Raw genomic sequence first — 26,670 nt, forward strand, 5'->3', positions numbered from 1 at the left:
GCCCTGAAAGTCTGTGAATCCAAAAGAAAACATTTTCGGGCGTGTTGCGTACAATATTTTTTTCGGCAACCGTGTAGAATTATAAATCAATGAGACGCCACATTTCTTTTATATACATTTTAATTCCTATTTGAATCAAACAGAACAGAAAATACCACATATTAGCAGAAACATTCTAATTCTTATTTATATTAAAATTCGAGCAATTACTAATATTGAAGGGATTCATTTCGTTTTCTCGTTTGCTATGGTAATGATCAACTGCATTTATTAAAAATATACCTACCAAGATTTTCATATTCACAATGACACAAACGAAGTGATTCTTTTCCGGCCTAGTCCGGCAAATGATACTTTCTCAGAGAAAAAGCTTCCGGGAAGTGAGCACTTCCCGGTCGGTTGCCGGAAAAATATTTTGTGATTTCTATTCCAGAGTTTTTAGATAGTCCAGTATATGAATAATATTATAGATAAATAAATTTATATTCGATATAATGTAGCTGAAAGTGTAACTGAACTTCAGGGAATTCAAAATTTGTGATAAATAAAAACACACAAGAAAATTTATGAATTTTTAAAATTTTGTAACTGTTGTCTTCAGAAAAAAATACCCTTATATTTTTGAGAAATAGACTGGGTATATAGTGAGTGTTATTGGGGATGAAAGTGCTAAATTTTCCTATCAAAGGACAATTCAGCCTTACGTTCCAAAACTATACATCTACCTTTACTCTGACGGTTTCAAGAAAAATACTGCAAATTTTATACAACGGTTTATTATATTTCCTTTTATCATCAAATATGCAAGCACATATGAAAAAAAAAATAAATAAATATCAACATGAAAAAAATATGTTTAATATCTGAAGGAGGGATTCGAATCAGGGCTTCTAAATTCAAATAACATGGTCAAAAATTTATAACTCCGTATCTATAAAGGGTGGGAATTTGCTATATAGTATTCATTATTATTGTAGTAACACATGTTCTCAATATCATAATTGTATAACTCCTTCCTTCAAAACTTTGGTTGGCCTGCTTTCTCTGGTCTACGTCTCCTGTGACCTGGATTTCCAACTATCTCACCAATTGACCACGCCACTGGAATGTTTACTGCACCTCTAATTGTCAATTTTGCGGGTTTGTTGTTATCCTACCTCACTTTATCATAATACTGTTACAATTGATTACAATATAACGCTATTTAGGTTTAAGGCCACTCCTATGTTTTTCTTCCTCTGAGATTTTTCATTCGAATGGATACGTTTTATGTCTTTTAAGGGTTTCTTTCACGCTTGAAACATACTCACATAAGTGATTTTTATGTTCTTCTTTATTGAAATGGACAGAATCCATATTAACATTGAGGTAAACTTTCTGGTTGGCTGCATAATCACATAAGTAATTCTCTTATGTTCAAATGGACATAATTTTTATGCTTTTTGAAGTTATTTTTCTGATTGGCTGCAAACTCACATAAGTGACATTCATGTTCTTTTTTATTTAATTTTTTTATACAGATGGACAGAATCCATATGAATTTTGGGATGAACTTTCCAGTTGGCTGCATAATCTCATAAATTACATTTATGTTCGTTTTTATTCAAATGGACATATATGTTTTTTGAGGTCACACTTCTGATTGGCTGCAAACTCACATAAGTGACATTTATGTTCTTTTTTATTCAAATGGACAGAATCTATATGATATTTGAGGATATTCTTCTGATTGGCTGCAAACTCACATAAGTGACATTTATGTTATTTTTTATTCAAATGGACAGAATCTATATGATATTTGAGGATATTCTTCTGATTGGCTGCAAACTCACATAAGTAACATTTATGTTCTTTTTTATTCAAATGGACAGAATCTATATGCTTTTTGAGGTTTTTCTTCTGATTGGCTGCAAACTCACATAAGTAACATTTATGTTCTTTTTTATTCAAATGGACAGAATCTATATGATTTTTGAGGATATTCTTCTGATTGGCTGCAAACTCACATAAGTAACATTTATGTTCTTTTTTTTTCAAATGGACACAATCTATATGATTTTTGAGGTTTTCCTTCCGATTGGTTGCATAATCACATAAGTAACATTTATGTTCTTTTTTATTCAAATGGACAGAATCTATATGCTTTTTGAGGTTTTTCTTCTGATTGGCTGCAAACTCACATAAGTAACATTTATGTTCTTTTTTTTTCAAATGGACACAATCTATATGATTTTTGAGGTTTTTCTTCTGATTGGCTGCAAACTCACATAAGTAACATTTATGTTCTTTTTTTTCAAATGGACACAATCTATATGATTTTTGAGGTTTTTCTTCTGATTGGCTGCAAACTCACATAAGTGACATTTATGTTCTTTTTTATTCAAATGGACAGAATCTATATGATATTTGAGGATATTCTTCTGATTGGCTGCAAACTCACATAAGTGACATTTATGTTCTTTTTTATTCAAATGGACAGAATCTATATGATATTTGAGGATATTCTTCTGATTGGCTGCAAACTCACATAAGTGACATTTATGTTCTTTTTTATTCAAATGGACAGAATCTATATGATATTTGAGGATATTCTTCTGATTGGCTGCAAACTCACATAAGTGACATTTATGTTCTTTTTTATTCAAATGGACAGAATCTATATGATATTTGAGGATATTCTTCTGATTGGCTGCAAACTCACATAAGTAACATTTATGTTCTTTTTTATTCAAATGGACAGAATCTATATGATTTTTGAGGATATTCTTCTGATTGGCTGCAAACTCACATAAGTAACATTTATGTTCTTTTTTTTTCAAATGGACACAATCTATATGATTATTGAGGTTTTCCTTCCGATTGGTTGCATAATCACATAAGTAACATTTATGTTCTTTTTTATTCAAATGGACAGAATCTATATGCTTTTTGAGGTTTTTCTTCTGATTGGCTGCAAACTCACATAAGTAACATTTATGTTCTTTTTTTTTCAAATGGACACAATCTATATGATTTTTGAGGTTTTTCTTCTGATTGGCTGCAAACTCACATAAGTGACATTTATGTTCTTTTTTATTCAAATGGACAGAATCTTTATGATATTTGAGGATATTCTTCTGATTGGCTGCAAACTCACATAAGTAACATTTATGTTCTTTTTTATTCAAATGGACAGAATCTATATGTTTTTTGAGGTCACACTTCTGATTGGCTGCAAACTCACATAAGTGACATTTATGTTCTTTTTTATTCAAATGGACAGAATCTATATGATTTTTGAGGTCACGTTTCTGATAGGCTGCATAATCACATAAGTGACATTTATGTTCTTTTTTATTCAAATGGACAGAATCTATATGCTTTTTGAGGTTTTTCTTCTGATTGGCTGCAAACTCACATAAGTGACATTTATGTTCTTTTTTATTCAAATGGACAGAATCTATATGATATTTGAGGATATTCTTCTGATTGGCTGCAAACTCACATAAGTAACATTTATGTTCTTTTTTATTCAAATGGACAGAATCTATATGATTTTTGATATTACTCCTCTGATTGGCTGCAAACTCACATAAGTGACATTTATGTTCTTTTTTATTCAAATGGACAGAATCTATATGATATTTGAGGATATTCTTCTGATTGGCTGCAAACTCACATAAGTGACATTTATGTTATTTTTTATTCAAATGGACAGAATCTATATGATATTTGAGGATATTCTTCTGATTGGCTGCAAACTCACATAAGTAACATTTATGTTCTTTTTTATTCAAATGGACAGAATCTATATGATTTTTGAGGATATTCTTCTGATTGGCTGCAAACTCACATAAGTAACATTTATGTTCTTTTTTTTTCAAATGGACACAATCTATATGATTTTTGAGGTTTTCCTTCCGATTGGTTGCATAATCACATAAGTAACATTTATGTTCTTTTTTATTCAAATGGACAGAATCTATATGCTTTTTGAGGTTATTCTTCCGATTGGCCGCATAATCACATAAGAAACATTTATGTTCTTTTTTATTCAAATGGACAAAATCTATATGAGTTTTGAGGATATTCTTCTGATTGGCTGCAAACTCACATAAGTGACATTTATGTTCTTTTTTCTTCAAATGGACAGAATCTATATGATTTTTGAGGTCACGTTTCTGATAGGCTGCATAATCACATAAGTAACATTTATGTTCTTTTTTATTCATATGGACAGAATCTATATGATTTTTGAGGTTATCCTTCCGATTGGCTGCAAACTCACATAAGTGACATTCATGTACTTTTTTATTCAAATGGACAGAATTTATATGCTTTTTGAGGTCATGTTTCAGATAGGCTGCATAATCACATAAGTAACATTTATGTTCTTTTTTATTCAAATGGACAGAATCTATATGATATTTGAGGATATTCTTCTGATTAGTTGCAAACTCACATAAGTAACATTTATGTTCTTTTTTATTCAAATGGACAGAATCTATATGATTTTTGAGGACATTCTTCCGATTGGCTGCATAATCACATAAGAAACATTTATGTTCTTTTTTATTCAAATGGACAGAATCTATATGCCTTTTAAGGGTATTTTTCTGATTGGCTGCATAATCACATAAGTGACATTTATGTTCTCGTTCATTCAAATGAACAGCATCTATATGCCCTTCAAGATTGTTTTTCTGGTTTAAAGCAAACTCCCCTATTTCATATTTAATAGACGATCTTATTTCATTCTCATCAGTGTAATGCTGAACAATATCCATGATTTCAGTCTTTTCATCAATATGCCCCCAATCAGTCGTGTCCTGAAAACTAGAACCAAAAAATAATTTTAACATTTTGATTTCCAATTGTAAAAGGTTTGAAGAGAAAACAATTTCAACAAACACTGAAAATTTTCATTCAAAAGTGTTCTTCTACAAAATCGAATTTTCAAAAAGATATTTCAAAGGAATATTTCACAAAGTGTGACATCTTTGTAAAAAGTATTGTTGCTTTTTTTGCAATTTCAAAATAAATAAATTTTGATCATTAGGATCTACTATCTGTGTATCCTAGAATATTTGAATTATAGCGAAATAGAGAAAATTATTATTAAATGATTTATTTATTGATCGAAAATACACAATACAATGATGTGCATCTCACAGAGGCAATCGAGTTGCCTGTTTGTGAGCCTGATTTAGATCAACCGTATTTTCACAATTCATAGCCAACAAGAACTAAACAATAACAAAAGCAGAAAAAGTAACAACAATTATCAAATACCAGCAAATGACATAAAATTGCCTTAATACAAAAAAATATACAAAAATCAATGAAACTCAGCCGCAATCCAACTCTTTATTCATTCTTCCCGAAATAACCATCATCCAAAACCTTCAGTTCACTTGGAAGAGAGTTGAAAACACCTATTGCTCTAACAATGCTACTTTTGGTACTTACAGTCCTGTATCTTATAGGTAATTGAATACTCTTGTTTCTAGTGACACTTCCTGATCTTAAAAATTCACTCTTAAGGTTTCGGTAATGGTATCTCAGTGATTTCAGTAAAAACAATTTTTCAATATTTAGGAGGACGTACCTAGCAACTTTCAAGATTATTTTTTGTTGATTATCAAGAGGTTTAAACAAGCTCTATGCCAAGCAAATTGTAACTAAATATTTTATATTATTCAAAACAAAAGAGATGGTCAATATATTCTGACATTTTTCTTTAAAATCAAGAGATTAAGACCAATAGGGATTGAAGGCAAACAACGGACACTTTTTAAAAGATCTAAATTGCTACAGTTTCGAGCTTACTTTGGACTCTTCCTCTGGCTAAAATATGAACAAGAAAAAATTAGAGAACGAAAACTACAAACAGAACTAATACCAAAACAGATCAGTGTAAAAATAATTAAAACTTTCAAAATCGTAAAAACACATCTACTTAACTGAAGAGACAATATGCCAATTTCTCTCTAAAAATAACTTTTTTTACAATGAAAAAAGTGAAAGTGAAAAAAGTTAAAATTTGGCCTACAGTATTAAGAAAAATTAATTAATGCTTACTCCAAGTCCAATGAGTTTCCTTTTTCATAGCTATCATCATCTTCTCCCATTTCCATCTTCACTCTGTGATGATTATTTTCATCTAGGAAAATTTTTGAGTATGTTTCCATTTCTGGCTTCAACACTTAACGTAAATTCTTGATTGTGAAAATAAATATGTACAAGTACAATTCGAGAACTGTTTGTTTTGTATAATCCATAGAGAAAGGAGGAATTTATTTGTCTATGATATAATCACAGACTTACTAGTAGTCTGTGATATAATCTCTACTGTGCACGATAGCATGAAGCATAGACAAAATTTCTCTATGGCATGAAGCCTGCCTTTTCTTCACCGACTAAAAATATTTATTATTTTATATTATTATATTATTTATTTGTTGTGTGTTAACTGTGCTTTTGCGGTGTAGAAAATTTTTTTTTGGTAAGAATCGATGCCAAATTCGTAATCTACGATCCCGAAACTACCTAAAAGAATCATAAAATGTTCGAAATTGATCGGTCGATTTTTTCGGAAAAACCAAGACTTTATCGCCGAAAAAAGTTTTTGTTTCAGATCGATTTCAAAATTCGATGTTATGAAGAATTTTTCATGCTGAATTCGTATTTGCAATCAGTTCCTCCCTAGAAGCCCCCAAAAATGAGTTATTTCGATTTTTGGGTAGGAATTTTGGCCGAAAATTTTTTTTTATTCGAATCACCTTCTAAATTTGATTTCTTGAAGAATTTTTCATGCTGAATTCAAACCAGTTGCTTGTTTTCTCATAGCTCACCCAAAAACTGGGATATTCCGAATTTTGTGAAAAAAATGTGCTTTAAATGGACAGAGAAATTTTTCTGGTGAGAATCGATGACATTTGATTTTACGCCTTATACAAATCTGCAATCAGTTTGCTTCTAAAAGGTCCCAATTTCGAGATAATTCGAGTTTTGGGAAATCATTTTCATGTTAGTTTGTTCTGCCCTCTGGTGGATAAAATCTGAGGCTTGTGAATGGGTATGCTCTGATTTTTACTTTGACCGTCAAAATTTCAAACTTTGGAAGTAAATATCCGTTGCTATCTGGTTGAAAAAGTCTGAACCTTCCAAAAAGATTTATAAGACCTAAGTTTTGGCAGGGTTTGGTGCAGTTCTTTTGAGGACGAAAATGTTTTTGCTCATAAAAACTTTTAATATCGTGATAAATTTTCATGGACTATATTGGGTATTTGAGCTTCTAAAAGGCTTTAAATATATATATATATATATATATATATATATATATATATATATATATATATATATATATATATATATATATATATATATATATATATATATATATATATATATATATATATATATATATATATATATATATATATATTTAGTATTCTGTGCTTTAAATTCCAAGATTTCTCGAGTTTTGTGGTTAAATTTTCAGCTCTTTTCTAATGGATTTCGATCCTTAAGGTCTCGAAGATATAAATTATCATTTCGAATATGCAATCAGAACTAACACAAAAGTTATGGCATATCAATTATGTCAGTTTCAATAAAAAAATATCCAAAAATTTAATTTTTCGGCAACCGTCTGGGAAGTGCTCACTTCCCGGACGCTTTTTCTCTGAGAAAGTAGCATTTCCCGGCCTAGTCCGGAAAAGAATCATAGAATCCATAGCAACCGAGATAACGGCTGACAGTTCATATGAAATTAGTTGTCAAAAATTTGCATGTTTTTTGATCGCAATCGCAATAAAATATGGAAAGCAGCAGCGATAGTGTTATTTTACATGGTTGCCGAAAAAATATTGTACGCAACACGCCCGAAAATGGTTTTTTTGGACTCACAGACTTCCAGGACTCGCTTACGCTCGTCCTGGAATTTTGTCTATTCGTCCAAAAAAACCCTATTTTCCGGACTTGTTACGTAAATTACTATTAATAGAGAATTTGCTTGCTAGCCATCTATACACAATTTACTGAACTTAACGTTGGAATAGCCAACCAAGCGTAGAATCCTGTAATATGGAAGACATTACCTAAGCTTGGTTTGAGCTACTCATCTCAGATGTCGCCATATAATTAAATCGAATTCATAGACGGAAAAAATTCATATGATCAAATTCAAATATGTATGATTGAAAATTGTCAATTATTCGGTTTCATACTTAGAATATAGATAGATTAATTAATGTTCTAAAGTTGAATCTATGAAAATAAAACCAGGAACTTAGTCGTAATAGGATAATGTATTCCCATTTGAAAAACTTTATTAAAACTCCAGCATCCACAAATAAAAATATAAGAATCCTTTCTGATTGAAGATTTGGATTTGTTACTTTCAATTAAAAAAATTGATTCTGATCATGATGATTAATTATTGTTCGAGTATTTTTCAAGATTTTCCTTTTTCTTGTTTTTTATTACCTTGCATGTATTAAGGTATTATTACACAATAATGTATTGAAAGCACACATATATTAAAATATTATATTTAAATATAAGTTTGTACTACAGAGATAGTTTCTCCTAATAAATAGTTTTTGAGTAGCAGATATATCTTATTTTTCACATAATGATGGAATTTAAATAAAACAACAGTTTCATACAACTCTTCAATAAGAAGTGAAGAAGACAATTAATATAATATATAAATTAACATTACCCACAAATTCATTGAAATTATCACATTCATAAAATCATATCTATAATTTGTAAATAAAATTAGATCCTATAATACAACTATTGAAATTTTTTTTATTCTGTAGGTCTAAATCCTCTAGGAATTTTTTTCCTTGTACTATTATCTTTTCTGCCTAAAATAGGACTTGCACCAGTTCCCATATTTCTTATTAGATTTTTCAGGCTTTTACCTTGATTATCAATTAGATTATTTTCCTGAGCAATAATATAAAAATCATCAAGTAAATGAGGAGGAGGTTCTACTTGACATGGAGTAACAGATGTTTCCGATCCTTTATCTAAAAGCAAAGCCAAACGATTTTTCAAAGATTCATTCCTTTCTTCTAATCTACTTAATTTTTGAGCATCTTCTTCAAAATTCATTATGGTTGGTGTAGGCATATACTGCAATTCAGAACAATGAGAACAAATTGAAAAAAAAATCATTGAAGTTATAACTAACCTGAAAAATCGAGGCTAAAAAATTATGCAACGACAATACTAAAGTATCTTGCCAATGCTTTGTAAAATGTAGTGAAAATGTTGGATTTTCATCAGGGTTCTTCACGTAAGGAAGTACTAGAATTATTTGATTCAGTAAGCTATTACAACATCTGTTAATTTGAAATCAGTCTGTGAACTTACCAAACCAATCTTTCCATTCACTCTGATTTTGAAGTTCAGGGGTCATTTTCATGAAGAATTCAGTCACTTTATCAGTTTTGTTGTTGGATATACAGTTCACCAAATATAACTTCAATACAGCATTTTCCAGTTTTTTCACACCTTTAAATTTATTTATTCCTCTTGTGAGAAAAAAATCCACTTTGTGTAATATATTTACCTGGCATAAATTGGGCTTCAAGTTTGGTGAACATATGAGTTTCCAGATGTCCCCAAAGCTCTCTCAACGAGCTGAGATCATAATTCGATACGGATAGAAGCAACTGTTCAATTATTTTATCTACTCTGAAACTTTTTTCTTTATCCGTTTTTAACTCTGTATCGAAGGCTTTCAAAGTTTGCCCAAATCCTCTGAATAAAAGGTATTCCTTTATCATTTCATCGATGAAATGTGCGTGTGCCATTGGAATTGAATATGAAATGTTGGCTTCACATACAAAAGGAAATTCTATTGAATATGATCAAAATATGCAATCAAAATATTTACTATGATTTTGACGTTTAGCTCTTAACCTAAAAAACTTCAATATTTATTAATCTAAAATTATATGCCAATTATTTTCATGTGGAAAAATGATATGCACTCAGACAGAAGTGCTGGCACATCTAATATGCCAGTTTTGCTTTAAAATTCCAGAAATTCAATTTAGAAGAAAAATTCCCTGTGTCATATCTATACAAAATGTACGGAACTTCTTCTCAGCGCTGCCAACCATGAGTGGAATCCTGTAGCGTATACGTTACTAATTATGCTTGGTTTGAGCTACTTTCCCTAGATGTCGCTATTAAGTAGAATCCTATAATTAAATTTGGCGCATCCACCAAAATTCGTATGGTATATTTGGTAACAATTTACGAAAAGTTTGATATACGATCAGCTCCAAAAGTTGATAGTACGAAGAATCTTCAATCCTGAACACCTATCCGTGATAAGATGTTTCCAAATCAAAAAAATTAAAATTAGTTTTTATTTTACAATTTTGGATAGCACATTATCATTGAAGGAAGATTCATACAAATCAACCAGATAGATAAAACAAGATACCAACCAAGAAGAAAACCAAAAAATTCTATCAAACCCTACCTAGATAACACCATCAAATTCACACTTTGAGCATCGAATTTTGAAAAACACAGAAATATTCAGTATATGAATTTTCAATTTATTTCATTTTCCTAATTCCCTTCATTCAAATTTTTCTTCGAAATACTCAATTTGATCATCTGAGATCAAATTTTCAATAAAATGATACGATATTTCAACACAAATTTCTTTTATTTCTTATTTTGAACAGTTTACTGGCGGAAACGAAAATTTTCAATGAATTTGGGTCATTTCTTTGGATCTAAAAAGTGAAAATTTGGGAAGAACTGAAAAACTGAGTACCAACAAAAATCTTGTTTCCGGAAAAGGTTTGAATGAAATACGTTTTATCGGTTGTTAAAAAAAAAAAAACGAAATAATTGTAATACGCACTTTACTTATATACACACATTATATTTGAAAATTTTCCAGATCATAAAAACCTTACAAATTTATTGAGGTTTGAAAGATCAATACTGTTACAATGAGTTTAAAAAAATCATCACAAGTTCAAGTTTCCTTTACCAAATTCAGTCGTATAGTTTCCATCATGTTTGTACCAAACTTTTTTAAAAAATTTCGAAAAAAAAAATCATATCAATCCTCCCACCATCAATCTGATGATTTTTATGAACAGACATAGTACATTTATTCCGATAATTAAGTACACATTATTCCAAAATAATTTTCCATCGAAGTACATTCAGATTTGAAATAAGTCACATGGAAATTTCATGGTTTTTACAATAGCATTTTTTTCCACCATTTCTCCCAACTGGCAGACCTCTTTCGGGTGATATGCAAATGAAAAGCTTTTACTTAAATTAGATTTCATTGATAAAAAAAATTGCATACAACAAAATCGATAATAAAAAAAAGATCTACAATGATAATCAGAAAAAGTATATCTTCACAGAAAATCTTCATTTAAAATTTTTTTTTTTTGCTAAATAAATTTAACTGAAGATGCATTCGTATTTTAATAAGATACTTTCTCCAGAGTAATTACAAATGAAATAATTAATATTTACAATATACATTCAGCCATTCAGGTCAATAGTTAGGCACTGCACACATTCAGATCCCAGATCAGGCTAGGTAACTATATGTATCTTTTTGGCCATCTGTACGCTCTAAATATTCTTTTTCTATTAGAATGTCAATACATTTCTGGAAAAAATTGGAAACATTATTATTTTTATTCATAATTATTATCGATGAGATGTGATCTCCACATGTTAGACAAAATGCTTCATATATCCTCATAAATAAAAATCTAACAGATTCAGATCCGGCGAACAAGGTGGCCATTGTATTAGTCCCCCTTGACCCATCTAATTATTTGGCAAATTTTCGCAAATTCGATGTCGGACTGTTTCGCCAAAAATGAAAATGACCGAATGCAATTTTTCAAAGAAAACTCGCTGGAATGCGAAATTAACCGGTCATTTTGATGCAAGAGTGTAATTCGGGGGAATATTTCCCGAATAAACTGTTAACTAGTCAAAGTGACATAGATTCCATAGATACCATAGATTCGAACCTAGATGCATAGAAACTATGCATCTATGAACAGAACAATTATCGCAGTGCTATTTCGCTTCCTACAATGCAATTGTAGTATAAGTAATTGCACAAGTGCATAAAAATTACCGATAATTTTGCATGACAGCGTGTTGTCATAAAAACTGCATGAGTTCATTTTCATTTTAGGATCTTTCTCCAAAAATGAAAATGACCGAATGCAGTTTCTCAAAGAAAACACGCTGGAATGTGAAATTATCCGGTCATTTTGATGAACGAGTATAATTCGGGGGAATATTTCCCAAATAAACTGTAACATCACTTGTCAAACTGATGTAGAATGGAATTGCCATAGATTCGAACTGTGTAAGATGCATAGAAACTATGCATCTATGAACAGAACAATTATCGCAGTGCTCTTTCGCTTCCTACAATGCAATTATCGCTGTAATTTTCGATAATTGTTCTCCATATATAGAACTTTTGACAGGAGGGGAAATATTCACTGTAATTTATAATTGCATTCCATTTACATAGAATTTTTGACAGGAGGGAAATATTCGCTGTAATTTTCGATAATTGCATTCCATTTACATAGAATTTTTGGCAGGAGGGAAATATTCGCTGTAATTTTCGATAATTGCATTCCATTTACATAGAATTTTTGACAGGAGGGAAATATTCGCTGTAATTTTCGATAATTGCATTCCATTTACATAGAATTTTTGACAGGAGCGAAATATTCGCTGTAATTTTCGATAATTGCATTCCATTTACATAGAATTTTTGACAGGAGGGAAATATTCGCTGTAATTTTCGATAATTGCATTCCATTTACATAGAATTTTTGACAGGAGGGAAATATTCGCTGTAATTTTCGATAATTGCATTCCATTTACATAGAATTTTTGACAGGAGGGAAATATTCATTGTAACAGTTGACGTATCAACTGATGTTTTCGCTTCTCGGCCTACCTTCAAACATGAAAATAAACTATTCCTTCTAAACGAAAAGGAATCGGACCTATCTTCATAGAAAAAAAAAATTCGAAAACAACACAACCATCGTAACACCCTTTTATGCAGAAGAGCTGGAAATCGGTTGTAACAATCTACGACAAAAATCAGATATCCATACCAAATTTCCTCAAAATCTTATAATAATCGAAGAATTTAATACCGTTACGATGATATTTTTCCTGCCAGGTGTACCACTCTAGATGTCTCCGAGTATTCCAGAAAAATCAAAACTATTCAGTGAAATCCAAATACCTCGGTATCCTCAGGGCCAATTTTACTATTCAAAAAATAAACACTGTTTACGTAATCAGGGCAGAACCCCGTTTGAAACTAAACGTCCAAATTTTCCTGTTTAGAGTAATCGGTAATAAGGCCACATTAAAGAAAGATGGTGTAAGACAAATCATAAAGTAATCAATGTTTAAATTTTTAATCAATGTTTAGGCAAACGGTGCAACTGGCCTTGTAAAGTTTTCCATTTGACAAAGGTTACGTCATACAAATTATCGATTCTTTTTAGGTTAGGATTCAATTATATATCTGTCAAAACCATTCATGTCAAAATTGACATAAGGATAATTCAAATGTCACCTTAAGAGAAATATAGCAAAATTACAGTATATCGAGGAATTTTCAATAAAACTCTGTCGGAACCATAAAAAGAATTGACCAAATTTAAAAATACCTCTAATAAAACGAAGGAGACAATGAAAAAGACAACAGAAGTACTCACTTTGATAATGTGAACTCTTGGTTTGAATCGGGTAGACAATTGATTCAAGACTTCAGCCACCAGTTGTTGATGCTTCAAAACTTTCCTCATCTTCATGATTCTGACAATGGCTGCTTGTATTAACAGTTTTCTATCTTCCTCGATGTGTTTGTGTGTCGTTTCCTGCTCCAGCTTCAACTCAGTCTTCATCGGTACGTTTATATTGACCCTCAGCTTTTTGCTGGAAAAAATATATACAACTTGAATATATACCTCCGACAAAGATTTGCAGAGGTAGGGTACGACTTACTTCTTGTAACCCAGATAGAGATGAACAACCGACGCAGGTGATAGCTCAGATTCATCATCTTCGCAAGTGATCAATTTTGCTTTCAGTAAAATCTGAATGACCTGAATCAGGTAATCGTCCCTAATCTGGGTGTTTTCTTTCAACAGAGCAATAGTCCAACTGTCCGAAACGTTGAATTGTAACAGCACAGCCATCTGGAAGGTGCTAGCTTGCAAAGTGTATCTGGAAACAACGAATAATAGATTATATGATCCAAGTTTTTTTATTATGTAAATAACTATCGTTTCACTACACAGTAGCTTCATAAGACAATGGCTATTTAAATAATAAAATAGTGGAAAACAGAAAAACTTATAATTCCGATTAGAATTCTTATTTGAATTACTTATAATCCTAATTAGAATAACTTCTAATTCTAATTAGAATTAATTAGAATAACTTCTAATTTTAATTAATTAGAATAACTTCTAATTCTAATTAGAATTAATTAGAATATCTTCTAATTTTAATTAATTAGAATAACTTCTAATTCTAATTTGGATTAGATTAACTTCTAATTCTAATTTCTTCTATGTTATTACGTAAATAACTATTGTTTCGATACACAGTAGCTTCTAAAAATGATCATTCAAATAAAAAAACAGTGGAAATCAGAGTAACTTCTTATTCTGATTAGAATTCTAATTCGAATTAGAACTTCTAATCCCAATTAGAATAACTTCTAATCCTAATAAGAAAAACTTCTAATTTTAATTAGAAGTCTAATTTGGATTAGAATAACTTCTTATTCTAATTTCCTCCATGTTATTATGTAAATAACTATTGTTATAGTAGCTCCTGAAAATAATTGTTGTTCAAAAAATAAACTAATGGCAATCAGAATAACTTCTAATTGTGATTAGAATTCTAATATGACTTAGAACTTCTAATAATTTCTTATTCAAAATCCTCTATGTTATTATGTAAATAACTATTATTTCGCTACACTGTAGCTTCTAAAAATAATTTTTCGAATAGTATAGTGGAAAACAGAATAACTTCTAATTCTGATTAGAATTCTAATTTGAATTGGAACTTCTAATCCTAATTAGAATAACTTCTGATCCGAATTAGGAATAACTTCTAATCCTAATCAAAATAACTTTTAATTCTGATTAGAATTCTAATTTGGATTGAATTAGAACTTGTAATATTCTAATATGAATTAGAACTTCTAATCCTAATTGGAATAACTTCTAATTCTCATCAGAATTCTTATTTTAATTTGAATAACTCCTGAACCTAATCAGAATTAGAATAAATTCTAATTGTAATTTCCACTATTATATTAAATAAATAACAATAATTGTTTCGTTACACAGTAGCTTCTTCAGTCAATTGTCAACATAATAAAAAAATGAAAATCAGAATAACTTGTGTTCAATATCATTAATGAAAATAACAATTTCCAAATCAAACTCACCTATTCCTGAAACAATTCGTAAGTAGTTCTCCCTTGGACATGTTGTACAGCCAATTCAACTTCCTGCCTGAGTGTCTACCAGAATAAAAGTTGGTGAAACGGTGTACACTCCTTTCCAGCTGTAAAATGAAAAAAAAACATTAATAATGAAATACACGGATCAGCGCTCAGCGTAAATAACCTCTGAAGGCAATCCAAAAGTGAAACTTTGTTGGAACGGCCACGAACCAGATGACAAAACTTGGATACTGAAATCGATGTCCAGAGCTTCGTTTGAATCGGCCAAATGGTTGCGAAATTGTTCGTTCAAGTCCTTGGAGACGCCAATATCCTGTGAAAAGGGAATAGTCAGATTATGAGAATGAGAAATAACCGATAACCGATTGAGTTCTGTAAAAAAAAATTAGCATATCGTTTGAGACCATTTGGGCTCAAAATTCTAAAATTACAGACATTGAATGAAAGAGCGGTCTGTTCGGTAAACAAGAGCGCAAAAAAAAAATTACCTGGAACATCCTCTGCAATTTAGACGTGTACTCAAATCCGCACGCCTGCTTCAACTTTGAAATCATAGACGCTTCAGCATCGTCACTTGCCGACATGTGCTGGACCAATCTCTTGGCCAGCATCTTGCTGTAGAACTTCTGGAACACGTCCTTGTCCTCTATGTATTTGAACACAACCATCTGAAAAAAATACCAGTAGTTTTTTAAAATTTCATATTTTATTTTTCATTTTGATGGAATTTTATATGGGTAGTCTGGTTGGGACTTATTTATATATAGTCTCTCCGATGGTATTCAAGTGACTCTTTGCTAGAGCAAGAGATTGCATCGAAGGCTCAGTGCTCAAAATCGGCAGAGAAGCATCGCCAAAGTAAAGAGTTTTCCGATAAGATTTTGAATATAATATATAAAATATATAATTTTGAATAGCCCGCTATCTGGCAACTGTCACTTTTTAATCTGTCATAATTTAAATTGACATTTGACAAGTATAAACTACATCATTACTAGAAATGAAACGATACGCGTTCCAACAACGCATTAAAATTGTTAAAATTCACTAACAGGCCAATTGAAAAGTCACCAAGTCCTCGGTACAACACATTTTTTTGTCAAAGTTCGATATTATTATTCAACATAGTTGCCTTCGAGGGCGATACAGCGATTATAGCGATCTTCCAACTTTTCAATACCATTTTTGTAGAATGATTTGTCTTTCCCTTCAAAATAGGCCTTAGTTTCGGCGATTACTTCTTCATTTACGCTAAATTTCTTTCCGGCGAGCATTATTTTGAGGTCTGACAACAGGAAAAAGTCGCTGGGGGCCAGATCTGGCGAATACGGTGGATGCAGAAGCAATTCGAAGCCAATTCATGCAATTTTGCCATTGTTTTCATTGATTTGTGACACGGCGCATTGTCTTGATGAAACAGCACCTTTTTTTTTCTTCAAATGGGGCCGTTTTTTAACGATTTCATCCTTTAAACGATCCAATAACACTATATAATAATCGCTGTTGATGGTCTGGTCCTTTTTGAGGTAATAAATGAATATTATACCTTGCATCAGAATACTAATGCCATAACCTTGCCAGCTAGCTGTTGTTTTTTCTTGCTTTGGATTCCATTCATCGTGTGCAGGCCACTCAGCTGACTGTCGATTGGACTCCGGAGTGAAATGATGGAGCCATGTTTCATCTATTCTCACATATCGACTCAAAAATTCAGGTTTATTGCACTTAAACTACTTCAAACACTGCTCAGAATTAACACGTTGTTGCTTTTGATCGATTGTGAGCTCGAGTGGCACCCATTTTGCATACAGCTATCTCATGTACAAATATTCGTAAATGAAATGATGTACACGTTCAGATGATATCTTCACAATGTCTGCTATGTCTTACAACTTCACTCTACGGTAATTCAAAATTATTTTGTGAACTTTTTCATTTTTTTGTCGGTGACAGCCTCTTTAGGGCGTCCACTGCGTTCGCCGTTTTCGGGGCTCCTTTTACCACGTTTAAACTTAGCATACCAATCAATGATGGTTGATTTTCCTGGTGCAGACCCCGGAATCTCTTCATCCAGTTAAGATTTTGCTTCAATTATATTTTTTCCCCATCAAAAAGCAATATTATATCTGCACACGAAATTTTTTTCCATCTTTTTTCAAATAACAAAAGTAGCTACACTCACAACACAATATCTCACAAATTAATGGTCGGACTGATGTCAAATTTTGACACGTATAGTTTTAAGGTTGGTACTAACTAAAGTGACTTAATTAAACATAGTGGGGAAAATTCGTTCAAATTGAGCCTAAAAATGGCGAATAGAAACATAGAACCATAGAACTTAAGAATACAATTGACTGAACTGAACTGACACACGTCGAAATCCAAATTATTGGACCTGATAGTATTTGATTTTACATAGTACAAATTTATTTAACTGAAGAATACTACAGTGACTAACTAAAAATCATATGGATTTAATACTAGCATCGCCATCTCTATATCAGGCTGGGGACTTTTCAATTGGCCTAATACAAAAATTGTGGAACAATGGAGGGTAGAGATAAGGAGAATAATCTTCCTGTTTCAAAAATGTCCTTTGAACTGATCAACTTCGCCTTCTTTGATTGGCTACCCTTTGGCTATACTAGCGCCATTGTGGAGAATGTTCGAACCCTCATTTATCATCCTTCCAAATACAAATTTCCAAACTGAAAACTCACCACTTGATTCAACGTGTCCTCCAGTTCCGCCTCTTCCGGGTTCTTGCTGCTCTTTTTCAACAGCACGTCACAATATTTGGCCAATAACTCTGGTGACTTGCTGCTGGAATTGGCAACCTTGGTTACGGCGTTCGCGTTGATGAAACGTCCACAGGCTTTGTCTAGGGCGGCGACAAATCCACTATCGTTGTTGAAAGCTACAAGAACTAAAGCGTTATACTTTTTGTGTACCGCCAAGATAGTGTTCACATAGATTTTCGGATCCTGAAAAGAAAAAAAAAAGGGAGATATTTACAGCGTTCATAATAACGGTCATATTTGCAGAGGAGAGGGGCGAGTTCGTCACGTAAGGAAAAAGCGTTATGTCCCCTACCTGGCCGTAGAATTCATAAGAAGGGTAGTTTATAATGAAAATAAAAAAATTTACTCTACATATAACAAAATTTCAAATAACTCACAAAAACACGGCTTCGAAAATATGAAGAATGTTTTTTCATTTCAACTGTTGGAACAGAAAGCTATTTAGAACATTACTCTACATACAACAAAATTTCAAATAACTCACAAATTATTAAAGTTGGAAGCATAATCAAACGTTATTCTGATTTGAAAAATAAAAGTGATGGTAGACAGTTTATTGGGCTATTTCCATCAATAGAGCAAGCCAAGCACTTATAAGAGAAAGGTGATGATAGAAATAGCCCAATAACTATCTAGCATATAGTCCATCATCAATATCTAGAAAACAAAATTGATCGTAATTCTTGAATTCAAAAGTTGCGTATTCTACTACTTTGAAAATATGAAGAAAGTATACTCTTAGGATATTGGAATATTGCAACTTTTGGAACAGAATTGAAAAATTAATCATATCAGAGAAGAAAAAATAAAATTATTTTTTTTTTCTATTTCAGTATCGTAATGAGTTCATTAGAGTTCTAAAAACAGTGCTGTAATGAACTCATTATAGCATTGTTTTTGTAAGAAATTGCACAAGTGCATCAAAATTACCGATAATTTTGCATGACAGCGTGTTGTCATAAAAACTGCATGAGTTCATTTTCATTGTTGGAGAAAGAGCCCGACACCGAAGATGGAGGGCTCTTTCTCCAAAAATGAAAATGACCAAATGCAGTTTTTCAAAGTAAACACGCTGGAATGCGAAATTATCCGGTCATTTTGAAGGACGAGTGTAATTCGGGGGAATATTTCCCGAATAAACTGTTACATCACTTGTCAAACTGATGTAAAATGGAATTGCCATAGATTCCAACTGTGTGAGATGCATAGAAACTATGCATCTATGAACAGAACAATTATCGCAGTGCTGTTTCGTTTCCTACAATGGAATTATCGCTGTAATTTTCGAAAATTGTTCTATACATACATAGAATTTTCGACAGGAGGGAAATATTCAGTTATATTCTTCTTTTCAACACAGACTTCCAATTCTATCAAAATTCAACACACGTCAATTGTCAAGATAATATAATTTGGATTTAGTTGAATTATTTGCGACATTATTCGCAATTTCCCTTAATTCTGTTGCTGTTAAATCGATTTCATCAGACATAATTCGCGAATTTAATGCTTAATTGTAAATTATTTTAAAATTCAAAAGGTACCTACGATTCAAATTCAAATTCCGTAATCTGTCAATTTTCGTAACAGTCACACCAACTGCCAAGATACAATACAAATGTCACTAGGATGTATAATATGAATTTTTCATTGAATTTCGACAATATTTCTCAAATCTTGACTGAAATAGAGAAAAAATCGTCTGATACTCTTTGCATAAGGAAAATCCAACACTCATACGTTTGAAAACTCGCTCCTTCATTTCTCGTTTTCGAATTTCGCATTCGTGTTGGAAAAGGAGCCCATTCTGCAATTTGTTTTAGAATATACTAATTTTGTCTTTATATCCGATACTTAAAATTCGGAAACATTTAAGTCTGGTAGAAAATATCAAATATTACAATCTAAGTTTTCAGAGTTCAGGCCCAGTTTTCCAGAAACGTTTAATATGCACTCACAACTACTTGGAACTCCCTGTATTTTCAAATGCAAAATGATATAATGAATTAAATCAATTCATTCGAACGTTAAATATGAAATTTTGAACAATTTGTATTTGATATTTCCTTCAATTTCAAATTTGTGGTGAGAATATTTTCCTCAAACTATCTGATTGAACCTGAACTTTGGCATCGATGCTGCATTCTTCCCGAAATATGTAATGGGTTGTTTCGTGAATTTATAGCGTTTTTAGATATTTTTACTTCAATATTTTTTGAGTTATTACAAAACTTTCATTCAAGTGGAGAATAGGTAGATTGCTCTATCACAGAGCACTCTAAAACTACTGACTTCAAGTCAATATCAATTTTCTATAGTTCTATCAACACAAAATTTTGCTAAAAGCAAAATAAAGCATATTAATATAAGAAAAATTGAAGAAAAAAAAGAATGTTTTCCGGAAATTTTGACAATTCAAGAAACCATAGAATTTATCACCAACATGGCTGACCCAGGTCCCCAAATATTACCCGACAGTAGATGCCAAGTTGGGTAATTTTAAGGTTATGAGACTTTGACAACCGATGTCAAGTAGTAGAAAACAGGTTAACTTCAGTTTGACAAGCATTATTAGGTGACGATCATAGAACGAAGTGATTAAAATAAATTATTCTTATCAGAAAGAAGGTGAAAACTTTCATATGATATTCAGGGAATTGGATTTAGAAATTTCAACTGAACATAAATGTTATCTCACTTCATTCATAAATGCGAATGTAATAACTATTTTACTATTTCCTATTCAAAAATTCTTACATTATTAGCTGCATCTCCACATCTCTCAATAGCTTCGAGCCCTTGATTCGCAATATGAACTTCCAGCAGAGATTTCAGTTCTCCAAGTCCATCCGGAATTCGGGCAACTAAATTATACATTCGTCCTAAATCTTCATCTTTTTCTGCGTTCAGCAACTGCTGGAACTCTTGATGAAACAGTTCCAGGTGCTTCTGTATCAATACCCTCTCGCAAGTCTTAGCCAATTGTTCACTAGTTGTCTCATGAAGGTAAAATTGAACTCGCTTTTTCTCCTCTTGCAATCTTTCTCCAGCCTATAAGAAAAAAGAAAACATTGCAAATTTTATATAACAAAGATAAAATAACAATAACAAAGCTTTATTTCTGCAGTATATAGTATAAAGTCTTAGAATTAAAAATAAAAAAAAACAAAAAAAATTAGAAAATGAAGTTTAATCCATCTATCTCATGAATATTTCAAATCATAGGAAAGATCTCTTAAAAAGCCATGAACAGGTGTTTTTGACAGCTCCTTATAATCGTTCTCTTTTGCAGTTTGATGCAGAAGGATTAAGAATAAATAAAGCATATTATTGAATATAATAAAGTTTGATAAAAAAAATTGAGTGATAATTTTACACACAAATTAAATTTCAACCTAGTTGGATTTATTGTTATGGAAATATTTTGCATTTTTGAAACAGGCAGTCCAACCTTTACATTTTATTATTCTGAATTTTCTAACTTTGCACGGGCATACCATGACAAAATATCAACTGATTATTTCATTCTTACCTTTTTCATATATTCAGTTACTGGATTTTGAGCGAGAAAATTGGTACTTTCCCTTGTGTAAAATCTTTCTGTATCTTCCAAAAATATGTTCTCAAAATGTTCCTTGTACACAGATAGGTTAGAAGTCTTTGAGTTGTTGTCTTCTTCATTCAAACCAAGTTCAACATAACAATTTATAACGCCCGAAACCAGACGTGTATTAATTGTTTCTCCATTTCTCTCTCTTTCTATCAACTTGAGTACGGCGTTAGTAACCTGTTAAAAAAGTTCTGATAAATGTATTCTGTTCGTTTTGAATCCATAACTGGATTAAATATTGAGATAAATAAAAATATTGAAAAAAACCATTTTGGAATCAGAGAATTTTACCTGTTTGTTCAACTGCTTGAATAAATGATCTCTCCAAGTAACTAAAGCTAATTGGTAAATCTCGTGAATTCCTTTTCTTCCTTCTTCGCATTCTCGTTTTACCCAATGGCGATTCAAGTAGGCACAAACACCGTTTAACACTTTACTACTAAATTGATATTCTTCCCATTGACACGTGTAAAATTTTAAGACATCTTCATCCATCCTATTTAAAGCATCCTAAGAACAAAAGCAAAATGAACCTAGGATATTTCAATTAATAGAATTTACTAACGTTCAGCAATGTTCTCAGATAATTACTCAAAAATTCTCTGAGCTTTTTATAGAGTTCTAAACCAACTAATTGGGCACCCCCTCCAACTTGAGTTTTTTTAGATTTACTAGTTGCAGTTGGTGTGCTACTTCTGGTATTTACTTGTTGATGAACAGAAGTGCAATAGTTGTATACATGTGTGTACAACTGCATATATCGACTTTTAGCCATAGTCTGACGGTTGTAGACTTGCTCTATACCATTGTTCAGATCACCCCAAATTTGATCTAAGTCTATTTGCTTCATAGTTTGAGTATTTCCATTACCACTTAGATTATAATTTTTATTAGCCATCGCCCTGTTTTCGGGGTTAATCAAATGAAGGAACTAAAACTGAAAAATATACATACATACAATAACTACATTTCCACAGTAATTGCTTCAGCAGAAGAATTGCAACAAAGGTATTGAACATGCTGAATTACAAACATGGCAAACCAATAATGAGAACTCACCAATCCTGATAACATAAGAAAAACTGATATAACACTGACAATTACAACCCACAATATGAACGAATAATTTTCAATAGATGTAAAGAGACAATACTAATAAGTTACTAATGGAAATTTGCTATTGAAAACTGACAGATTTCTAAAATATAATTCGCGATTGGCAGGATGGAAAACCATAGAATTATTTTGATAAAAAATGGATCTATTTTCTTCTTCTTTGTAAAATAGTATTACGTTACAACGAATTTTTTTTAGATAAAAAATTCATATTTGTTGCAGTTTTCTTAATAGAAAAAACTTATATCGAATATGACGACCACTATGTTGTTTGAAGCTGGATTTTCTACATATTGTACTGATTTGTTTTTTGATCTCCCAGATGTCTCAATGAAGATAAAACTTTTATTGCCTTCTATATTTAAAAACAGCTCAATAATTGACTTTGTTTTAATATTTATTACCAATTAATCAATTTATTTCAATGAAAAATTTCACATATATGCATAATAAAAATTTATTCAATTAGATTAAAATTTGTCAGTATTATTACTTCTGTTCCTTGAATACATTAGTTTTTATTGGTGATATATGATAATAAAACAATAACAATAATAACAAAACCCAAAAATTTCCCCTCTTGAAATACAAATATTTCCCAATTTAATTTGGGATTTCGATATTCATCAGATTGGTATCTGCTACCTTCAAAGAAAACTTGAATAAAATTTCGACACATATTTGCCAAAGTATCGTAAGTTATATGAAAAAAATGTAATAATTTTGTTATATCGGTAAGTATTTATGTGAAGTAGTCTAAATATTTTTTTAGCCATCAGGAGACATATTATGACCCCTAATGAACTACCATACATAAAAGCTTCCCGCTTTAACAAAAATGTTGTTCCTGTAAAAAACATATGCTGTCACTTATGATGCCTTGGCAATTATGTGTTGATATATGTATATATATTAAATCAACAATTCCCATAGAAGAGGCTATATCTTGAATGTTATGAGTACATAGAATTATGCAGAATTTCTAATTCGGCCTCTCTTTGCTTAGCTCTGAGCTTTTCCTTTCTAATTTTTTCATATTCCTCATCATCTGTCTCCATTTCATAACGGCACATAGGACAAGTATTTGTCTAAAAAAGAATGCACTTTTCAGTACATAGAATCAATAAGTATTATTTATCAGTACCTTTTCAAGCCATTGCACAATACATTCCTTATCGAACAAGTGATTACAAGGTAATTTTATTGCTTTGTCTCCCTTACAAAAATGTCTTAAACAAATACTGCATTTGCCTGAAATGTTGATTTTACTGAAACGTCTAACAAATAAATTTCATTCTACTGGAAATGAAAGCTTTTCAATGCATTCTCAGATTTAGAACATGTTTACCAAATTAATAAATATTAGGTTGAGGGAGAACATACGCTATGGTGCAAATGACTTAAACATTTAATTGATATTCACCATCATCTACTGATATTTCTTGCAGATTCTCAATTACATGCTTAGCTGCAGGTGGTGGAGGTCCCAATTCTGTATTTTCATAGTTTATTTCTTGAAGTAATCTTTGTATATTGAAATTTGCAGTCATAAATCTAGATAAAATTTGAATTTCGTCGTCCATAATTTCCTAAAAAAATTATTGCTCAATTTATATTTTTTATTTTGATGTATGACTTGCACTGTTTATTTAAATTAATCCACCTCTGTTATTCTATGAAAATATATCTGGAACTTGTGAAAAGGATAGATAATCTATGTAAGTAGATTACTTGACATCTTGTTAGTACTAATGATCTATTATTCTCCTACCTACTTTTCTTCTGTTCATTATTTTTCTTTGTTGTGTGTTTATAATACACAAAATTGAAATAATGTCTTAGTTTTTCACAACTTCTCAACTTTTATGAAACAATCCGGGACTGTTCAACAATTTTCAAATTTATTACAGAAAAACGCATTTGAAATATAATCCAGCTAACCTTAAAATCATCCGATATCATTTTAATAACAGTCTCATATTATTTTTTATAGAATGTCCAATTATTTACACCGCAATACAATCAGATTAGTTCGAAATTTGAGATATGCCTCACGATTATCCAAGTTGACTTCACATTTGAAATTCGAAGAGAATATTCCTTTTAAAATACCTCTGTCGCATAATTTCAATACAAGAAGCAATATATTCATACAAAATAGAGATAACTCTTCATTAAGTGATAGTCTATATGAAAAAGTATGTCAAGAGACACTGCAATCTCTCACAGAATTTTTTGAAGAATTACAAGAGGAACAACCTGAATTAGTAAATGGAGATATTTCGTATAACGTATTGTGTGATTCTAATTTTTTTTTTATTATTATGACATGTTTTGATTTCAGGATGGAGTTTTAACAATAAATTTAGGACAGTTTGGTATCTATGTTATAAATAGACAACTTCCAAATAAACAAATATGGTTGAGTTCTCCAGTTTCAGGTCCCAAACGATATGATTACGAGAATGGTGGATGGATTTATAAACACAATAATGAAACTTTACATACTCTTCTGAAAGAAGAATTATCGAAACTACTCAATAAGCCAATTGATTTATCTCAATGTACACACTACAGAAGTTGAATATGTAGTTGATCTAATTAAGGATTTTGAAAAAATACAAGTGATACTAAAATAACCTACATCTCTATTATTGTATTACTGTTCCGCTTTTAATAATTTAACATTGTGAAGTTTTTGTTTTTCAAACATTTCCAATAATTCTTCTGTTGCACTTTTTTCCTCATATGCTGCAGATAATTTTTCATTAGGATATTCAACTAAATTCAACTTGGGTGATCTGAATGTGTATGGAGTCCAAGGACCCTGAATCGAAGGGGTTTCTGTATGCCATAATTTTCTAAGTCTGATTCCCTCTTTATCCCCCTGTTGTGTTTTAAAAAGATTCAACCATTTATAAATTTCATCCTTTGTGAACATTGAACAACCTAGCCATTGCGTGTTTCCACTCACTAAAAAAAATGATTTGATCAAGAACAAATACCTACTTCTCAAGATTTTGTCAACTCAATGAAGTATTGATGGTTATAAAATAGTTATTCATTTTTACATTAAAATGAACCTACAATATTCAGCTTTTATGACAGGTCCTCTGTGTCTTCTAGGTTTTAAATATACTACCACACCTGGATTTTCCTTCGCAAAATCTAATAAATCCTCCTCAATGAATTCCCTTAAATATATGAATGCTCTATAAATTTGTGGATAAATAATATTATACTTTATACCTCATGCCTCTACTGCCTCCATGATTTTTACAAAATTTCAATACTACTCTCTGAAGTTGACAAACATATCTTCCAACACCATTTTTAGAAGGATTTTTCAAAAAGCTTGGCAGATACAATAAACTATTATTCGTCATTGTAATATGTTATTGAAGAAGATTTGGAATTAGATTTTTCAGTTTTCCACAGGCTAAATTAGAATAATAATAATTTTGGGAAATCCTAACCTTCTTTCATATCATAGAATCGGATAAATCATAAAAAATAAATTTAATTATTATTAATTTTTCCTGCCTATACAAAAATTTATTTAAACAATATAATATGTCTGGTTTATAATCATTTTTGTGTAA

The 26,670-nt window shown here is 31.1% G+C and overlaps 5 protein-coding genes across 6 annotated transcripts; 1 reads left to right on the forward strand and 4 right to left on the reverse strand.

Annotated features, from left to right (window-relative positions):
* Positions 1-8,518: 8,518 nt before the first annotated feature.
* Positions 8,519-10,088, reverse strand: LOC123688644 (WD repeat-containing protein 91). Of its 2 annotated transcripts, XM_045627244.1 has the most exons (5): positions 9,896-10,088; positions 9,569-9,835; positions 9,370-9,510; positions 9,188-9,303; positions 8,519-9,129 (listed from the first exon to the last, which is right to left on the reverse strand). In XM_045627244.1, the coding sequence occupies exons 2-5, from the start codon at positions 9,810-9,812 to the stop codon at positions 8,800-8,802; spliced, it is 831 nt and encodes a 276-aa protein (XP_045483200.1). In that variant the 5' UTR covers positions 9,813-9,835; positions 9,896-10,088; the 3' UTR covers positions 8,519-8,799. The 2 variants fall into 2 exon arrangements, with proteins under 2 accessions (XP_045483200.1, XP_045483199.1); XM_045627243.1 differs by having other exon boundaries at positions 9,569-10,087.
* Positions 10,089-10,869: 781 nt separating this feature from the next.
* Positions 10,870-23,342, reverse strand: LOC123688646 (cullin-1). The gene is made up of 12 exons (XM_045627247.1): positions 23,012-23,342; positions 22,518-22,889; positions 22,244-22,462; positions 21,875-22,129; positions 21,100-21,393; positions 18,262-18,525; positions 16,027-16,206; positions 15,702-15,851; positions 15,521-15,639; positions 14,059-14,280; positions 13,770-13,989; positions 10,870-11,662 (listed from the first exon to the last, which is right to left on the reverse strand). The coding sequence occupies exons 2-12, from the start codon at positions 22,848-22,850 to the stop codon at positions 11,582-11,584; spliced, it is 2,337 nt and encodes a 778-aa protein (XP_045483203.1). The 5' UTR covers positions 22,851-22,889; positions 23,012-23,342; the 3' UTR covers positions 10,870-11,581.
* Positions 23,343-23,509: 167 nt separating this feature from the next.
* On the reverse strand, positions 23,510-24,849 carry LOC123688651 (E3 ubiquitin-protein ligase RNF181-like). Its single transcript, XM_045627252.1, has 4 exons — positions 24,711-24,849; positions 24,492-24,657; positions 24,213-24,319; positions 23,510-24,156 (listed from the first exon to the last, which is right to left on the reverse strand). Exons 2-4 carry the CDS (start codon positions 24,649-24,651, stop codon positions 24,022-24,024), a joined length of 402 nt encoding a protein of 133 aa, XP_045483208.1. The 5' UTR covers positions 24,652-24,657; positions 24,711-24,849; the 3' UTR covers positions 23,510-24,021.
* Positions 24,850-24,912: 63 nt separating this feature from the next.
* LOC123688650 (frataxin, mitochondrial) lies at positions 24,913-25,707 on the forward strand. The gene is made up of 2 exons (XM_045627251.1): positions 24,913-25,359; positions 25,413-25,707. Exons 1-2 carry the CDS (start codon positions 25,063-25,065, stop codon positions 25,650-25,652), a joined length of 537 nt encoding a protein of 178 aa, XP_045483207.1. The 5' UTR covers positions 24,913-25,062; the 3' UTR covers positions 25,653-25,707.
* Positions 25,697-26,573, reverse strand: LOC123688649 (39S ribosomal protein L43, mitochondrial). The gene is made up of 3 exons (XM_045627250.1): positions 26,318-26,573; positions 26,156-26,262; positions 25,697-26,041 (listed from the first exon to the last, which is right to left on the reverse strand). Exons 1-3 carry the CDS (start codon positions 26,452-26,454, stop codon positions 25,728-25,730), a joined length of 558 nt encoding a protein of 185 aa, XP_045483206.1. The 5' UTR covers positions 26,455-26,573; the 3' UTR covers positions 25,697-25,727.
* Positions 26,574-26,670: the final 97 nt, after the last annotated feature.

The sequence above is a fragment of the Harmonia axyridis genome, chromosome 1 (genome assembly GCF_914767665.1).
Source record: "Harmonia axyridis chromosome 1, icHarAxyr1.1, whole genome shotgun sequence".
Lineage (NCBI taxonomy): Eukaryota > Metazoa > Arthropoda > Insecta > Coleoptera > Coccinellidae > Harmonia > Harmonia axyridis.

What these genes read in the sequence shown, in the direction of transcription:
- LOC123688644 (XM_045627244.1), bottom strand. Translation starts at nt 9,812, where the DNA reads ATGGCACACGCACATTTCATCGATGAAATGATAAAGGAATACCTTTTA. An exon ending in TGAAGCCCAATTTATGCCAG is followed by an intron (nt 9,511 to 9,568) that starts GTAAATATATTA and finishes ATAAATTTAAAG; the next exon opens with GTGTGAAAAAACTGGAAAAT. An exon ending in TTTTAGCCTCGATTTTTCAG is followed by an intron (nt 9,130 to 9,187) that starts GTTAGTTATAAC and finishes TCTGAATTGCAG; the next exon opens with TATATGCCTACACCAACCAT.
- LOC123688646 (XM_045627247.1), bottom strand. Translation starts at nt 22,850, where the DNA reads ATGGCTAATAAAAATTATAATCTAAGTGGTAATGGAAATACTCAAACT. An exon ending in CTTTTGGATTGCCTTCAGAG is followed by an intron (nt 15,640 to 15,701) that starts GTTATTTACGCT and finishes TTCATTTTACAG; the next exon opens with CTGGAAAGGAGTGTACACCG. An exon ending in ACGAATTGTTTCAGGAATAG is followed by an intron (nt 14,281 to 15,520) that starts GTGAGTTTGATT and finishes CGTTGTTTCCAG; the next exon opens with ATACACTTTGCAAGCTAGCA.
- LOC123688651 (XM_045627252.1), bottom strand. Translation starts at nt 24,651, where the DNA reads ATGGACGACGAAATTCAAATTTTATCTAGATTTATGACTGCAAATTTC. An exon ending in AGAAATATCAGTAGATGATG is followed by an intron (nt 24,320 to 24,491) that starts GTGAATATCAAT and finishes TCAACATTTCAG; the next exon opens with GCAAATGCAGTATTTGTTTA. An exon ending in TTGTGCAATGGCTTGAAAAG is followed by an intron (nt 24,157 to 24,212) that starts GTACTGATAAAT and finishes ATTCTTTTTTAG; the next exon opens with ACAAATACTTGTCCTATGTG.
- LOC123688650 (XM_045627251.1), top strand. Translation starts at nt 25,063, where the DNA reads ATGTCCAATTATTTACACCGCAATACAATCAGATTAGTTCGAAATTTG. An exon ending in ATGGAGATATTTCGTATAAC is followed by an intron (nt 25,360 to 25,412) that starts GTATTGTGTGAT and finishes TTTTGATTTCAG; the next exon opens with GATGGAGTTTTAACAATAAA.
- LOC123688649 (XM_045627250.1), bottom strand. Translation starts at nt 26,454, where the DNA reads ATGACGAATAATAGTTTATTGTATCTGCCAAGCTTTTTGAAAAATCCT. An exon ending in GGAGGCAGTAGAGGCATGAG is followed by an intron (nt 26,263 to 26,317) that starts GTATAAAGTATA and finishes CATATATTTAAG; the next exon opens with GGAATTCATTGAGGAGGATT. An exon ending in TGTCATAAAAGCTGAATATT is followed by an intron (nt 26,042 to 26,155) that starts GTAGGTTCATTT and finishes CATTTTTTTTAG; the next exon opens with TGAGTGGAAACACGCAATGG.